The sequence below is a fragment of the Humulus lupulus genome, chromosome 2, assembly GCF_963169125.1.
Source record: "Humulus lupulus chromosome 2, drHumLupu1.1, whole genome shotgun sequence".
NCBI classification, from domain to species: domain Eukaryota; kingdom Viridiplantae; phylum Streptophyta; class Magnoliopsida; order Rosales; family Cannabaceae; genus Humulus; species Humulus lupulus.
The window spans coordinates 8,056,569-8,073,703 of record NC_084794.1 but is presented as its reverse complement, the minus strand read 5'-3'; the positions used below and the strand labels follow the sequence as shown (position 1 = coordinate 8,073,703).

At 32.8% G+C, this 17,135-nt stretch overlaps 3 protein-coding genes across 4 annotated transcripts; all 3 read left to right on the top strand.

Annotated features, from left to right (window-relative positions):
• Positions 1-238: 238 nt before the first annotated feature.
• Positions 239-6,049, top strand: LOC133817136 (glucose-6-phosphate 1-dehydrogenase 6, cytoplasmic). Its single transcript, XM_062249546.1, has 16 exons — positions 239-398; positions 712-895; positions 1,032-1,117; positions 1,345-1,411; positions 1,515-1,701; positions 2,187-2,344; positions 2,434-2,502; positions 2,721-2,779; positions 3,047-3,083; positions 3,212-3,283; positions 3,577-3,724; positions 3,965-4,060; positions 4,450-4,520; positions 5,345-5,460; positions 5,574-5,619; positions 5,716-6,049. The coding sequence occupies exons 2-16, from the start codon at positions 722-724 to the stop codon at positions 5,881-5,883; spliced, it is 1,554 nt and encodes a 517-aa protein (XP_062105530.1). The 5' UTR covers positions 239-398; positions 712-721; the 3' UTR covers positions 5,884-6,049.
• Positions 6,050-8,383: 2,334 nt separating this feature from the next.
• LOC133817135 (F-box protein SKIP14) lies at positions 8,384-11,496 on the top strand. 2 transcript variants are annotated; one of them, XM_062249545.1, is made up of 3 exons: positions 8,384-8,864; positions 8,959-9,907; positions 10,227-11,496. In XM_062249545.1, exons 2-3 carry the CDS (start codon positions 9,017-9,019, stop codon positions 10,794-10,796), a joined length of 1,461 nt encoding a protein of 486 aa, XP_062105529.1. In that variant the 5' UTR covers positions 8,384-8,864; positions 8,959-9,016; the 3' UTR covers positions 10,797-11,496. The 2 variants fall into 2 exon arrangements, with proteins under 2 accessions (XP_062105529.1, XP_062105528.1); XM_062249544.1 differs by having other exon boundaries at positions 8,384-9,907.
• Positions 11,497-13,783: 2,287 nt separating this feature from the next.
• LOC133817134 (uncharacterized) lies at positions 13,784-16,516 on the top strand. The gene is made up of 11 exons (XM_062249543.1): positions 13,784-13,942; positions 14,144-14,246; positions 14,363-14,437; positions 14,540-14,626; positions 15,041-15,097; positions 15,328-15,420; positions 15,519-15,591; positions 15,677-15,752; positions 15,874-15,964; positions 16,068-16,191; positions 16,287-16,516. Exons 2-11 carry the CDS (start codon positions 14,196-14,198, stop codon positions 16,289-16,291), a joined length of 732 nt encoding a protein of 243 aa, XP_062105527.1. The 5' UTR covers positions 13,784-13,942; positions 14,144-14,195; the 3' UTR covers positions 16,292-16,516.
• The last annotated feature ends 619 nt before the right edge of the window (positions 16,517-17,135 follow it).

Below are 17,135 nucleotides of genomic sequence, written 5' to 3'. Positions count from 1 at the left end.
CAAATTTTATATATATTTTGTTGTGAATAAAAATGTGAATTTTTATAATATTTGGATAAATATATAACATTTAATGTGAATTAAAAAAAGTGGTGGGAAAATAATAAATACAAAAATAGGTAAAAACTAGTGAGGCGGCTGGTAAGAACGCAAAGATGTCCCATACATACGACCTATACCGATTTTTATTTAATATTTAATTAATTAAATAAATAAATAATTATAATAATATCTGTTAATCTTCTTCACCAACCACCAACTTTCTTCTTCTCCATTGTCAAACTTGGCCTATTTCTTCTTCTTCTTCTTCAATTCAAACCCATCTCACTCACTCTTCAAATTCTCTTTCTCTCTCTGCTTTGTCTCACAGCTTTGAGTTCTGAGAATTCTGTAATCAGGTAAACATTCTTCAATCTTCACTCCAATCATAATTGTTGATCCCTGTGCTATTATTTCTGATCAATTTCAGGTGTTTGGATTTGTATAAACTTGTTATTGATTGATTCTTCGTTTTTTTTTATATCCTATTTTTGTTGTTTTAATGAAATTTGGAATTGAAAAACTTGTATTTTTTTGGTGTCGACGGAACCGAGGGGAACTGTATCTGAATTTGGATTAGTATGTGTTTGTTTGATGATTGTCATTGATTTGAGTATTTGATTGTGGAAATGAATGAATTTCAGTTTGGTTTATTGTTTCGTATTTTGGCAGGGATTAGAAAATGGGATCAGGACAGTGGCACATTGAGAAAAGAAACAGTTTTAAAAACGATTTTGACTCTGCAGAGTCTGAGACTTTTCCTGAAAATGGGTCTCTTTCAATTATTGTCCTCGGAGCTTCTGGTGATCTTGCCAAGAAGAAGACTTTTCCTGCACTTTATAACCTTTTCAAACAGGTTTAATGGCTTCTTCTTTGCTCTTTTGTAGTCATTTTGAGATTAGATACTATATGCTGTCATCACCGTTTCTGGGTTTTTTGTTCATCTTTGCTATTGCTATATTAACTTTATTTGAGTTGGGGTTCTTTATTAGGGTCTTCTTCCATCAAATGAAGTTCACATTTTTGGTTATGCAAGGACCAAGATCACGGATGATGATCTAAGAGACCGCTTACGTGGGTAAGTATTTAACGTGTGGATTGTTACCGATGATAATAGCGTGAATAGTGCTCTACATAATATTTAGTGCAGTCGCTCATCTTCTTTTCTAGTTGGAGGAAGAGAACTATGCCTAATCTAATTTTAGTTTGTCCAAATGGTTCATTTCATTTCAAAAGAATACATTGTTATTGAAATATTATGTCATGTGGTTCAAATGTTTATTGAGAGTGGTTAATTTATTGCAGATATCTTATCCCTAAGAATGGTGCCTCATCCAAGGACTCGGAAGCTGTTTCTAATTTTTTGCAACTGGTTAGCACAGTTTTGTCCTTTTTTGCCCCCCCCAAAAAAAAAAAAAATTCTGTTATTGATGACTTTATGGTTATATTTGATTGCTATTACTTCATTCTTACAGATCAAATATGTTAGTGGAGCTTATGATGCTGAGGAGGGGTTTCGGCTATTGGATAAGGAAATTTCAAAGCATGAAGTCTCAAAACATAGTGCAAATGGATTATCTAGGAGACTCTTTTATCTTGCACTTCCTCCATCAGTATATCCGTCCGTCTGCAAGATGATCAAGCATTATTGTATGAATAAAAGTAAGATTGTTTTAACCTTGAGCTGTTTTTTTTTGCTTAAGGCTGCAGAGAACAAATGGATATATTATTATTAATGATATTTATGCCTAGTAGCAAGAGTACATTTTATTAATGCTGTATGCTGCATAAAATTGGTTCTAGAGAGAAATGTAAAATGAATAATTTAAACAAATTCTGAATGTTGCAGCCTGAGAAATAATACATAATATGTTTGAGAAGTGTTAGTTAAGCCAAAAAGTATATTATCTAGACTGGATGTTATGGCTGGGTGATCATATGCTGCAATATTCACAAAATGCTAAATGGCAGTAATGCTTGCTAACTTTTTATCCATAGGGTGCATATAGATTTGAATGTAAACTATTTCTGTTCTCTTCCGAATTAATGATATAAATAAAATATAGGCACTTAGGCCAGTCATAGATTTTGTAGATCCAAAACCAATATCAACCTTCACAACGTGCCTTAATGTAGTCATTTTACAGCTGATCTTGGTGGATGGACCCGAGTTGTTGTTGAGAAGCCATTTGGCAGGGATTTGGCATCTGCTGAGGAACTCAGTTCTCAAATTGGAGAGTTGTTTGATGAATCTCAATTGTATCGTATTGATCATTATTTGGGAAAGGAGTTAGTGCAAAATTTGGTAATACATCTATACAATCATTTCATGCTCATGTTAGTTGTTTTTAACTTTGAATTCTGCTCATTTTCTTTTCTTATGCTATTATGCAGTTGGTCCTTCGTTTTGCAAACCGCTTCTTTTTGCCCCTTTGGAATCGTGATAACATTGACAACGTACAGGTGTGATTCACTTTTGGTTATCATATTTGAATCTTATATTTGTGTTGGTTGCAAATGTAAAAGCATCGTATTGTTGTCTGTTGAATGTAGGGGCCAAAGCTCCCTTTAGTGCATTCAAATAATTTTTGTGCTGTCTGTTGTTAGCTAATGTATGTATGAAAATTTCAGCCATTGAAAATTAATGAATATTTATTTGTATTTTTCAAAATTTATTTCAGATCGTGTTCAGGGAGGATTTTGGAACTGATGGTCGTGGTGGTTATTTTGATCAATACGGGTATGATTGATGATATCGACCAACCATGTCTATTAAGAAAAAACTTAAATGAAATTATGGTTGTCTTGTCTTAAAGTTTGTTACCTTATGTTGAATTTATGAAATTAATTCTTGGAAATGTTTTGTACTAAAATAGGTAATAGATTAAGCTATCATATGTTCTTAATGACATGGTTCTGAGATTCAATTTGTTAGCTTACCTTGTCCTGCAATAAAATTTGATCAAGAGGCTCACTTACATCAACTAATAACTTATTTTTGTGGCAGAATTATCCGCGATATTATTCAAAATCACCTGTTGCAGGTATATACCATCTGTACAGTACATCATTCATTTGATCTCTTCATAGTAATGTATCACATTACTCTCACATATTTAGGTTTCATGACCATGATTTTGTCCTCTTTCTTTTTTCCCTTCAATACTTGTAGGTTCTCTGTCTGGTTGCCATGGAGAAGCCCGTATCTCTCACACCTGAGCACATTCGAGATGAAAAAGTGAAGGTTTGTATCTATCTTTCAATATGTGGCAATAAACTTGCTGCTGACATTTATATTCTACCTATTAAATGTGTACTTTATTACAATTACAAATCATTTTCATTTCTGCTTTAAATTTGTGATGGTATAAACTTTTTGAATGAGAATGAGAGACCAAAAAATAATTATTAGAAGTGCATGCAATTGAATTTGAAGTAGCGAAAGCAGTGCTCCTATTGGAAATATACAGCGCAATTTGCTCTGCGTTGAGTAGATTTTATCTTATTATACTTGCTAATCAATGTGGAAAACCTCAGGTTCTTCAATCAGTCCTTCCAATTAAGGATGATGATGTTGTTCTTGGACAATACGATGGGTACAGAGATGATCCAACAGTTCCCGATAACTCAAATACTCCAACTTTTGCGACTGTGGTTCTGCACATTCATAACGAAAGATGGGAAGGTATTATGCCAACTTTTCAATCACTTTAGATTGAGCTTAACTAATTCAGGACCTCCCATCTGGATAGGTTTAACTTTCATATGTTGAGACTAAATTCTTATGGGGTGTAGCTGTGGTGTTTTTATTTTGTTTGTGTGTGTATGTATGTGTTTTTTGCAACAATGGCACAGAGGCACCATCTTACTTCTAAGTTTCTCATAACTGTCTATCGATGGCCTTGTTTTTTTTTTCCTCCTCCAGGTGTCCCATTTATAGTAAAGGCAGGGAAAGCATTAAATTCAAGAAAGGCAGAAATTCGAGTTCAGTTCAAGGATGTCCCTGGTGATATATTCAAATGTATGGCACGATACTTGTAAAATATTTCTCACTATTTTTGTGTTTGAGGCTTGTTTGTTTTAGTCACACAAGGAATCAGTGAACTTCTAAATAAGGCATCAAATCTAAGAATTTCCATCAATTTTATATTGCTTCTTGACTCTTCCAAGTGTCAAGTTGTGAGCATGGATAAATGTACATATATGTTTGCTACAGGTTCTTTTGTTTAATAATGGTTCTAAAAAGTAGGAATTTGTAATATTTTTAGCTACACCACTTTTACGTGGAAAGCCTAACGAAAAGAGTATTTTTCATCATGCTGAAGTATCTTACATTTCTGGTCCCTATACTCTTTAGCTATCTAAAACCTTTATCAAGCTTGTTAATTGAATCCTTTCTCAATTGTTTAGGTAAAAAGCAAGGGAGAAATGAGTTTGTTATTCGCCTTCAACCTTCAGAGGCCATGTACATGAAGCTTACGGTAAGCATATTCTAACAATATCAATTTTTAGAATTACAATTCAAATGCTTGCTCTATGTTTTGTTCTTGAACACTTGAAGTAGAGTGATAGTATTAATTGTGCTGGACTGTTAATACCAGACAATCTTTTATGGAATTCACCCATTTACTCATTCTTGTTCTTTAAAAAAAATTGTACTACTTTTAGGTCCAGATTATTTTAAAGGATAGGTAATTATTTGGTACTCTGTGTTTTTGCAAAGTATCATTTTAGTACCCTCTGTTTTTAATAATGCTCATATGGTATTCTGTATTTTAAAATCGTACATATTTAGTACCCTAAACTCAAATTTAATTAATAAAATTTTACCAATTTAATTAACCTGCTGTCAATTATGTAAGTTCCAAATTTAAATTTAATTACTTAATTACATATAATTGATGACAGTTTGATCATATTGATAAAATTTTATCTATCAAATCTGAGTCTAAGGTATCAAATATGTATAATTTTAAAATACAGAGTACCAGATAAGCATTATTGAAAAAAGAGGGTACCAAAATGATACTTTGCAAAAATATAGGGTAACAAATGAGTAAATTCCCTATTTTAAATGCTTATGACCAGTTTCTTTTCTTTTGCTATGTTCATGGGTTACAAATATGGAATTTGAGATACCCTGTTTCTTTGTTTGTATTATAGCATTAGTTGAAGAATAACAATCATGATTAAAGAGTTGGAGAGACCATTGTTGTTAGTAACATAGTATGTAGAACAGTCTTAGGGATTGTGACAATGCGAGTCTCATTTTTATGTCCTCTAATTTTCTTGATCTCTTATGCAGGTTAAGAAGCCTGGACTGGAGATGCAAACAGTTCAAAGTGAACTTGACTTATCATATGGACAACGTTATCATGAGGTTGCAATCCCTGAAGCATATGAACGCCTAATACTCGACACGTATGTTATTGGCCTATGCTACTCTTGCTTTAGGCAAATTACATGAACTACTAACTAATTCACCTTTTTCTTTGACTACTAACTAATTCGCAACTCTGATTTTGTTTCAACAGAATAAGAGGCGATCAGCAACATTTCGTTCGCAGGGACGAGTTAAAGGTAATCATGACATTATTTTTCGCTCAAATTGTCTTGAAAAACGCCATTGTCAATTTCTTAGTTTATAAACTGTTTTTATGGTGTTGACATGATCAGGCTGCATGGGAGATCTTCACCCCTCTTCTGCACAGAATCGATGATGGTGAGCTGAAGCCGCTCCCATACAAACCCGGGAGTCGAGGCCCCGAGGCAGCAGATGAGCTGCAGGCGAAATCGGGTTATGTTCAAACCCACGGCTATATATGGATTCCTCCAACATTGTAGAGTGTGGTAACTTAGCTCTACAGCTCTAGCATGATCTGCCAATATAGTTGTTTTTGTTTCTTTTTGTATTGTAAGCTATTCCGAAAAAAAAATATATGGTATGGCGTGTGACAATGTCCAATAATGGTAATTTTGTTAAATGCAATTCTAATAATGTTGTCTTTAACGTCTAATGTTCTTTTGCTTTTTGTTTTTTATTTTTATTTTATTCTGCCTCCTTAATGATAGGTGAGATTTACTTATTCTTAGTTGTAATATGGACCAATTTTAAGGATTAAAAATAACAGTCCGGTCTTTACGATAAAAAAATTGCAAAAAAATAGGACTGTGCACTGTATAAGGACCAAACCAAATACTATGTTAGGTAGAGTGAAAGGTAGAGAAAATTTAGTCACGATAATATTAGTGGGGTCCATCGAATTGGAGAGAAAATGAAAAAATATATATATATTTTAGTAATAAATTACTAATAAAAAAATTATGTATTCTGGACAAGAAAAAATAATACTTTAAAAATGAATATTTTTTTCTACACAAACAAAGAAAATGAATATTTTTTTTTCTTTGCTTTATGCCTTCACATTTTTCTTTTTCATAATTATCCATCTCTACAAACTATTGCTTTACACGTTTACCATACTCTAATCATAATCAGAATAAATCAATGACAGATAAAAATAAATCAGAATAAATTAATAAGAATAAAATATTGAAAAATCATAATAATTATTTTATTATGTTGATTACTAAACTAGCCAGAAAGGGAATAAAATATATTTTATTTTGTTTACATAATTAGGAAAGATAATGAGAATGCTTTAATTTGACTAAATTGTCTTTAGTAGAAAATGTATTTTTTAAAATGATAATATTTTTTAGACTAAATTTATCTTTTAATTTTTAATAATAAAAAATAAAATAAAATAAATAAAAATCGATTACTAATAATGACATTGCCTAAGAAAATAAGAGGGAAATATTTCCATTATTTTCTCCCAAATTTTTGTGAGTCTCATAAACTATTCTCATTACTAAATGAAAGTAAACAAATGAATGAGAACGATTACAATATATGATTTTGGTTACTTATTAGTAAATATGTCATAAAAGTTGGTAGCAGAATTATTATTAATATAATAAATTTTGTGTCCTTGTTCTATTTATAAGGATTTATTTATATCTTTTTCACTTTTTTCCTATAGGTTTTTTTTTTTTTTTTGAAAAAATTCCTATAGGTTTTTTTTTTTTTTTTTGAAAAAAGTTCCTATAGGTTTTTTAGTTCCTCTTTAAGCACCAAATATTCTATCGTTTATATACTAAAAACATAATTGGTTGTATGATTATAAAATCCAATACATATTTTTAATGCCGATGGCTAAGACTTGAGATGCTCAAGATTTCAAAATGTCACTTTTTGGATTTGATAGGGAAATTAATATATATATATATATTATTAATACATCACTTTCAAATTTATAATGCTTATTTTTTGTCTTCTCTACAAATTATAATTTAAATGCAAACCACACCAAAGTTCATCAACCATAAATAATTGGACCACCAAACACCAAACTCTTTTAGATGAAAAAGAAGATAGAGATCAATGTAGCTTTCTAAAGTACTTACATTTAATAGTTTTCGTACTAGAAGAAAATGCTTACAAATAATTTAAAATGTATACAATTTAAAAAAAAAATCTTAAATTTAGACAATGGCATTTACTAAAATTACAAAATAAATAAATATATAACAATAGTATTACTTAATTCATGTCAAAACTACAATAATATCCTTGGAAACTAAACACAATTATTACAACACTCTTTTAAGATTAAGACAATTTCCAAAAGTCACTAGTTGAACATTTTTTTTTGTTTGTTTCAATTTTCAACTTAGGAAATAGTATAAACATATTTTCCTTAACCATATTAATAAATTTTAGTAAAATTTGACTAATAGATATATTGTATATCTATAATGCTTTGAATCTAGGCGTGTTTAGGTAGATATGTTATAAATGCATATTGAAAAGAAAATTGAGAGTTATATGACTTCACAATATAAAATGTAAATAATTAATAACTCACCTTTGATATATATGATGTAAATAGAGTACATATTTATATAAATTAAAAACAAAATGATTTTTCACTAAAAAAAACCCATAAATTATAACTTAAAAAAAGAGTAATAGTATGTACACCAAAATATAAAACTAAATATTAGACATAATCATGTAACAATTTAGTCTAATTAGTCACATTTATTAAAACTAAAACTCACTATTTTAAAAAACAGTCACATATCACTATATATAATATTTGAGCATATATTTTGAATGCATTTATAGTTACTTTTGAAAAAAAATTAATTCTTAAAAAAAAAATTATATAATATATATTTGACAAATAAAAAAAGAAAATATATATAAAATTAGTTTTCGTACGGAATAAAAACTTCGAGGATTGATATGGTTAAAGAAGGCTCCCACCAACTAATCTGAGGAGAGCGAGTCGTGATTGGTCAAAGGACTCTCTCACCCGCCATTCTCACCACGCCTCTCTTCCTTCCTCGTGCTATTTTTAGAATCTCTTTCTCTCTACCCTTTCATCTCATTGATTCTTTCTCTCTACTATTTGGATTGCTTTCCTATCTGGTTTTGTCGATTTCCTCTGTTTTTTGTTTTCGAATCAAATTCCTTGAATTCAATCCAAGATCAATCTCACCATTGTTTAATATATTTGTATATGTATGTTGTGTATTCCAACGAAGTTTCGTTCTCACTTTCCTCGTACGCATTCCACTTTTAGCTGAGTTCATCTCCTTCTCTCCCAAAAAAGCTACTCTATTTTCAGGAAGGGAGAAAGAAAAAAGTACCCTTTTTCTCACTAGGGTTTCGCTTAGTCACATTTGTGTTTTCTTTGCGATTGATTGGGAATTTCAGGTCTCAAGTAGATTCTGGTGCTCCGGGTTTTCAAAGGGTATTATTTTTTTTGGTATTGTTGATACCATTTGAGTTTCCATCTTTTTTCTTTGTTTTCTTTATCTGGGATTTGTGTTTGGATATCTATCCAGGGTTCTTGGGTGGAGATCTTTGTTTGTTTAGTTTCCTTCTGTTAGGTGGAGAGCAAGAATGGCTTTGAATTTTTCTTCTCATTCTTCGCCTGAACAGAGTTTGAGCTCTACCCTTCTGTGCTCTGATGGGTCTTTTATGAATCTTTCCAAGAAAGAAGATTTAAATGGAAAATGCGATTCGGGTTTTCAGAGTTGCATTTGGGAATCGAAGAATTTATTGTGGAGTGTGTTGGACTTGAATGAAAAAGATGATGGATGTGGTGAACAGCAGAGGGGGAATGATGATATTCTTGCTTGGTTGCCTGTTGATCCTTTTGGCATGAGGTCTGTTTTCACAGCCATCACAGGTCAGTTCGAAGATTTTGAAAAGGGTATTGAACCAGGCAGTGGTTTCTCTTTTTCTGAGGAAAAGATTGATGATGATGGTGGTGGTGGAGTATCTGCAGGGTTCATGTGGTTTCAATCGGAATTGAATGATGTGAAATATGATGAAATATCAATGCCATGTAATAAGGTTAATGGATTTGGGGTTAACAACGGCTTATTTGATGGTGGCTTTGTATTAAATGGTGATATGGAGGACTTTCTGAGATATATGGATGTGGAAGATCGAATCTTTAATGATGAAGTTATGGAAACTGGAGATTCTCAAGGCCAAGGAGATGCTCATGAAGCTATTTCATATGCTTTGCGTTTTTTGGATTATGAGGATCTTCTTTCTGTTGAAAGGGTTTGCAAAAGTTTGCGTGAGTATGTTATTGGGGATAGTCTTCTATGGAGGAGTATCAACATTGGTTGGCCATTCTGTCAGAAGATCAATGATGATACTCTTGTAAAGTTAACTAGCAAGGCTGAAGGCGCTCTCGAAAACTTGAGTCTGGTGCATTGCAACAAAATTACTGCTGATGGTTTGCAGCGTGTGTTTGATAACAACCCAAAATTGACAAAGGTGATGCTTTTAGTTCTACTTCTTGTTATTATTTGCAAGTCAAAGGAACTCAGATCACATCCTTAGAAGTAGTTTTTATGATTTTCATGTGGATCTTGTGTATTATTTTGGTCATATTTGCTTCTTTCTATGGATGATCAATGAGCATGTAGAATAATGGTTTAATCTTCCTTGAAATCTTTTACTTACCCTTTTGGTTAATATGGCACTTGGAGCTCGTAATGCTTTTTTTTTTTTTTTTTTTTTTTAAGTTTTCTTTCAAGTTATAATTCTTTACTTTGTAGAAAACTTACACGGTTTACTTCTGATCTTTTTGCAGTTATGTTTATATAATTGCAACGGAATTAGTTTAACAGACTTCTTGTGTAACCTGAGTTCCATGAAGTCTGCAGGCATCCTTGGATTAAAGCATCTGAGGGTTGGTGAGCTCTTTGATGTTAGAAATAAGCATCTTGAGGAGTTGAAGTTCTTGTTGGATGCAGACAGTAGAATGCCACTTAAAGGCCACAAGCCAAGGTTTTATAGTGGCGGGCTATCTCCCTGTTTCTCTGAAGATGATGACGATGATCGTGTCATTGACGTTGAGACATGCCCCAAGTGCCAACAGCCGATGGTAGTTTATGATTGTCCGACAGAGAGTTGTCGAGAGAATCATCAAACCACTCAGCTGTGTAGGGCCTGCATACTCTGCATAGAGCGCTGCTGTCATTGTGGTCGATGCATTGATGATGACACTGATTATGTGGAGACAATTTGCCTAAACTTACTTTGCTTGGATTGTATAAGGAACATTCTTCGTGATACAGAAAAGATGCCTGGAGGAGACAAGGGTTCTATATGTAGATACATGGCTCCAGTAAACAGGTATGAATTTTGCTTCATTAGCTAAACTAGAAGATATTGGACTAAGAGAACGAAAAAAAAAAGGCAGAAGCCAACTGAAAATTGTATTAAGAAAGGTTCAAGGTTTAGCTCATGCCTTGCCTCAAAAAGTGAAGAAAAATACAGGAAAAACAACGACTTTTTTAGCTCATGACAGAGTACAGAGTGGCTTCCATGCTGGAAAACTTGCCTCTTGGATTGCAATGGAGATGTTATTTGATTAGTCTCCTGTGGAGGTGAAGCAGCATGTGTTGTTCATTATTGGGGAAGCAATTTTCAGTTCCATCAGAGGTGAAAATAAGAATAAGAATAAGAAGAAGAAGAAAGAAGTTTCCATGCTTGAAACTTGACCTCTTGGATTGCAATGGAGATGTTATTTGATTATTCTCCTTTGGAGGTGAAGTAGCATGTGTTGCAGGTTTATCATTGGAGAACCAATTTTCAGTTTAATCAGTGGTGAGAGAAGTCTTTGTTGCAGACAGATAAAGAGAAGCAACATATGCAAAGCAAGATTTTTTTTTTTTTTTTTAATGATGATGCGGAGTTATAAGAACTTTCTGTGGTGGATTCCAGTGGTTTAGTTTTTGGGCATTGTCTGTATTTTGTTGGAATTTGCTCATTGCTTAATAGACATTGATTATCACAGTTCTTGTTCTTGATCTTTTCATCTAATACAATAAATCAACTTCATATGTTTGTGGATTTCATTTCTGTTTTCTCCTAATATTCATTGCCCCTGAGCATTATATATTAGATTTTGGTATCTAAATTTTCTTATTCCGAAAGAAATTTAGAACATCGAGTACCACCAATCACCAACCTTGATGGGGTACGGTTGTTTAAGTAACCTATTTTATCATTTCTCTCCACACTTTTATTAAAATCATATTTTAAATTTCCTCTTCAACTCACATCAATTTTTTTTATTATTTCTTTTTCTCACCAAGTTATTATAGAAAATATACAGCTAAAACTACAAAATAATGAGAATGCTTGTAGAAAATAATAAAGAAAATAAAAGAGTTTTTACGTGGTTCGACTATTAATGTGGTCTAGTCCACGAGTCACTTGTATTGATAAATGCTTGCTATAATTACAAGTCTTTTTAGATTTACGACTTAGGTAGGGGATAGTCTTGCTCAAAGATAACAAATGGGAATCAAAAGTAGGGTTTTGGATGCCTACAAATGACCCCTCAATGCCCTATTTATAGGCAACAAGGAAGGATTAGGACAAAATGATTAAGTAAAGAAATGATGAGTAATTCTTCAATTAGGTGGAAGTCATGCATGGGATGCATGACGTGTGTCGATGAGATGGAAGACCAGTGCTTGATTTATTGAGGTTGACTGGATTGCATTGGCCTCGCGAACATCCCTTTTTGGGAAAAGGAGTGGTCTCCCATGCCAAGGAAAAAGGAGAAGGGTACTACAGGGTGGTGGTACCACCGCTCGACTCTCACAGTGGGTAGGAAAGTGGTGTGTTGAAATGTTAGAAGTAGGTAGGCATGTGAGAAATGCTGGGGGTATCTCTTGTGGCCCCCCACCTTCCAAGGAATCTGCTGGTGTGTCCCTTGGGAGGTTTCTCGAGCCCTTAAGGAATTGACACGCGAGTGTGCTCTCGAATATGTCCTCGGGGCCACCTCGACAAGTCTTTGCAGGTAGGTTACCGAATGCATATTCTCGATTCTCGAGTAGTCGATGAATGACTTGTCCCCCTGACCTCCCCTCTCAAGGAGACATATTTGGGTGAGTATCAACCCTGTGTCAGGGATTGCTGATGTGACTTTAGCCTCCAAGAAATACTTGAAACAGTGAATTTTGTAAATTTATTGTGTACATTTTGAGTGTGTAAAATAAGTGTGTACCTATCATTATTCATAAAATTATCAATTGAAAATTTGTTGATTAATAGTCATACATAAGGGATGTAAAAAAAAAGACTAAAATGTGCATTATTAGTCTAACTTGTATTAATTTGTCCGTTTTGAAACAATCAATTTTAAAACTTATATTATTTTGAAAAAGTGATTAATCACAATAAATTGAATTGAAGAAACTTGAAAAGTAGAGGAATTATTTCCATCTAAAAAACTAATGGTTTACCCAAAGGATGTGCAAATTAATTCATTATCCGTTTTAAAGAAAAGCGACCAACAAAAGAGAGTTACCAAAATAAATTAGACAAAAAAACTTTATAGTATGGAAAGAAATACTCAAATACAAAACTCGAGAGTTTGAGACTATATAACTCCATCGAAAAAAGCAAAATCTTTTGTTTGAGTCCAAAAAAATCTCTCTAGAAAAACATGAGCTTTTGGAAAGATTGGCTTATAGACCAACCGAAAAATAAATTAAAAAAAGTTAAATAAATAACATTAAAATTAAAAACCAACAAATGCAGTTAAAAAATATATAAATAACATGAAAATTAATTAGCCAAGACAAAGTTGGCATATCAAATTGGCATGTGCCTATAGATTGCAAAACCCTAAGCATGTTTGGATTGGATTGGTTAGGTTGTTTTATTTTGTTGAAATTTATTTTGCAAGAAAAAATCATTCCTATGCAAAGTATAGTCTAATCACTAATGTTTGTTGGGAATAAACTTTCCACCCCAAATTCCATTCTTAACTAATTTATTTATTTAAAATATATAATCTATTTTTTTCAAATAGATTTAATATTGTTATTAATTCAATAGTTTAACATTTAAAAAAAATTACATATTTTTGTCATAATAATAATTTTGATAAATTTTAACTAATTTATCAAATTCTTAGTTTCTAATTTAAATGATTTAATAAACTAATATGTTAGTATCAAATCATTAACTTATTTTGTTGTGTGTGTGTTTTTTTTTAATTTCTTACTTCACCCATTTAGTAATAATTCATTTTAATTTTTAAACAGTAATATTATTTAATTGTCAATTTTTTTTACATAATTATTTTTTGAATTAAATTTTAATTTAGAAATTATATTTTGCTTAACCAAACAAACACCACCAGCCCAAACAACTCCCAAACCCTGTCACATTTCTTCTGCCTCACTCTCTCTAACCGCTGCTCACGCCGTCAACGCCGCCGCCCAGCTGCTCGACTCCACTCCGGTGTCTCTTTCTCTCTCCTAAACGCCGGCCAGGCCATTCCAGGTAAGTTGTATTTTTTTTTAATTTTCTAGAAGTTCTTCAATCATTATATAAAGTAAACTTCTCGTCTGTTTTGTTTTGAATGATTTCGCTATTTGAATTTGACGGGATTCCTGTTTTGGAATTAAGATTTCAAGTATATATTTTTTTCGGTAAAGTTTTCCAGTTCAGTTGTCATGGATTTTGCCCTGTTTTCTCGCGTAGTTTCCAGCTTTGGCCACCGATAAATTTGTCAAAAGGCAATATTTCGACAACAATGGCAGATACTCTGTCCGGTTCTCCAGAGACCTTCGTAGATAAGCTAGTCGTAAGCATTGTTCCTCTTCTTTACTCTCCCCCCGGTTCAGTTATTATCTGTATATGCAGTTCTCACTATCTTTTCTGTATAAAATTACTTAAACATCAATAATTATGGGTTTTTAGGTTCCCGGTGATGTGGTTCTTGATCTCTCAACCATGGCTAACCAGACCATTAAGCTTGGCGGCGGTCTTCGACAGGTCTCCCTTTTCTGTCCTCCTCCTCTACCTCATAACTCTACGGACACTCATAATCTTTTTTATGTGTAATTTATATAAATTTTATTGGGTTGGAAATTTCAGGAGTCTGATGCTATATCTGTGTCGAAAGCTGGGAAATTGAAGTTGTCTAAGCATAACAAGTACTGGGTCGAGAGCTCCCAGAAAAGGGTATGAGCTTTCTATCTAGTTAGAGAGTTTGGTTTTATTTTTCATAACAATGAGTTGGGTTATCTTTGTATCATTGGTTCGAATTCTCTAAATCTGCAATTTTTATTGTGTTTCATCAGTTTGTGTTTGGTATGTGCGCTCATTATGGCATGAACAGAAGTGTGTCTTTCATTCTTCTTGGGTATAGGCCAATTTGTTTATCTTTGTGCTGGCCTTTTCATTAGTATGATTCATCATTGTGTAACAGTATTAGAAATCAACTGATTATACTTGGTGTTATTTAATGTCTCTTTCTCTTGGTTTAGTTGATACTGGAGAAGAGTAATGTAGAGGTCGATTTATGTTTGTTTATTGTGTTTAGATTCTAATATTGCTTTCGCTCTCTTTTATTGACAAATTTATTGTATTGTACAGTATGTACCGAGTGTGGGGGATTCGATTCTTGGAATTGTGCTGGACTCCAGAGCTGATGTAAGTTTGAAATATTCAACATTTTAAGGTTATTCGTTTTTTTATTTCCAGCAGTATGTATTCTCCTGTTTTATGTAGTTTCTTTAAAACTGAAATCAAGGAGCTTCATGTGTGAACCTCGATATTAATTACATAGTAATCATGTGTCTCTTTTTGTTTATTATTATAGCCCTTTATATGTAGATGCTATTATCATATGAACTAACTGTGCAGCGGACTTTTGCTTCCAGAATTTTCTTGTGGACATTAAAGGACCTGCATTGGGTTTTTTGCCAGTGCTTGCGTTCGAAGGAGGAACTAGGAGAAACATACCAAAGTTTGAGGTGACATGTTAAACTCATGCTTTGTGCAAGTTAGGTTGTTTGAATGTTACTTCAAACTGATTTCAATGGTTTGGTTGGGCTAAAACATTACATGGCAGGCAGGTACTTTGCTTTACGTTCGTGTCGTGAAGGCAAATCCTGGCATGAATCCCGAGTTGTCATGCACTGACGGTAGGTCTCATCGTGCTACATCAGTGTCTATTGGTATGTTGATATGGAATATTTTTTTACTTGCTCAATGTTTGTTGTGATTTAGCTAATGGAAAAGCAGCAGAATTCGGACCCCTTAAAGATGGGTACATGTTTGAGTGCTCAACAGGCCTTTCAAGAATGTGAGATGCGGTTCCCTTTTTCTATTATTATTATCAGAGAAATGCTTAGGACAAAATACATTACAAGTCTTTCTGTTTCTGTATCCCTTTAGTGACTTGATCTTCTTCATCTTATAATCAGGCTGCTCGGCTCCCCACCATGTCCAGTTCTTGAGGCCTTTGGAAAGAAGATTTCCTTCGAGGTAGCGGTTGGATTAAATGGCCGTGTTTGGGTAATTTCTCGAGCGACTGCTTCTTTGTGATCCGGGTTAAGCATTTATATTTCCATTCCGTTATTAAAGTTCCATCTGGTGCCATTTCCTTGTCAAATTCCAGGTCAATGCTGATTCTCCATCAACAATAATCGTCGTGGCAAATGCAATTATGAAGTCGGAGTCTCTCAGTGTGGTACAGCAAAGAATTATGGTGGAAAAGCTTCTTCAGAACTTACATCTATCAAGTTAGTCTGAACCTGTTCTTCTGGAACTTGTGTTATCTCTTGCTGATGCTGAAGCTGAAGCTGAAGCAAAGTTTTGTTCTTTTTGTTTTTTGTAGCTTGAGAATTGAAGAAGTTCCAGCTTTTATAGCAATGAGGGCCTCGATCTATGTACTGAATGGAAGATATTAATGATCATGTAGGCTTTGATGGCAAGAAATTCACACCAGACATGATTTTACAACCTTGAGAATTTTGTCAAACTAGTTTACTAGAATTGTATACTTGTGGAGTGTGTAAGTATCTTGATATTAATGGAAATTTATTCTTGGAGGCTACAACAACATAATATGATATATATATATATATATATATATATATTTGGGCCATATTGGTAAGGATGTCCATTTGGTTCTCCTCCGAATCCTACAAATCTTAAAGGATGCGGGGTTTAAGTTTGTTTGTTTGGCCGGCAAAACTAAGTTAAAAGTAAAGAAAAGCTCTAAAAAATGGGTGATTTTGTCAAAACCTCATAAATTAATTAACTATAGAAAAGTTGCAATGTAATAATTTAAATATTTTATAGTCGTAGATTAATTATAATTGAAGTAACTTTTAGTTTTAATTTGATTTTTTTTATTAAACGGGATCTTATTGGAGATATATATTTTTTTAATTTTAATTTAAAAAAATTGATTTAATCTCAATGGATTAAATTGAAGAAAACTAACACTATGTTTGGTAGGGAGGAGAGAGGGTTGGAGGGAGAGTAATGAAATGAAAGGTTGAATCCTTTTGTTTGGCAAGATGGAGAGAGGATCTCTTCAAAGTTTCAAAATTCATTCCTTCCAAAAATGAATAGAGGGATTCAAGGTAAAGACAAAAATATTATGTATATGACATATGGTTTTTTAAAAAATAATAAATATTTATATTAAAAATATAAAATGGTAATTTTAATAATTAAT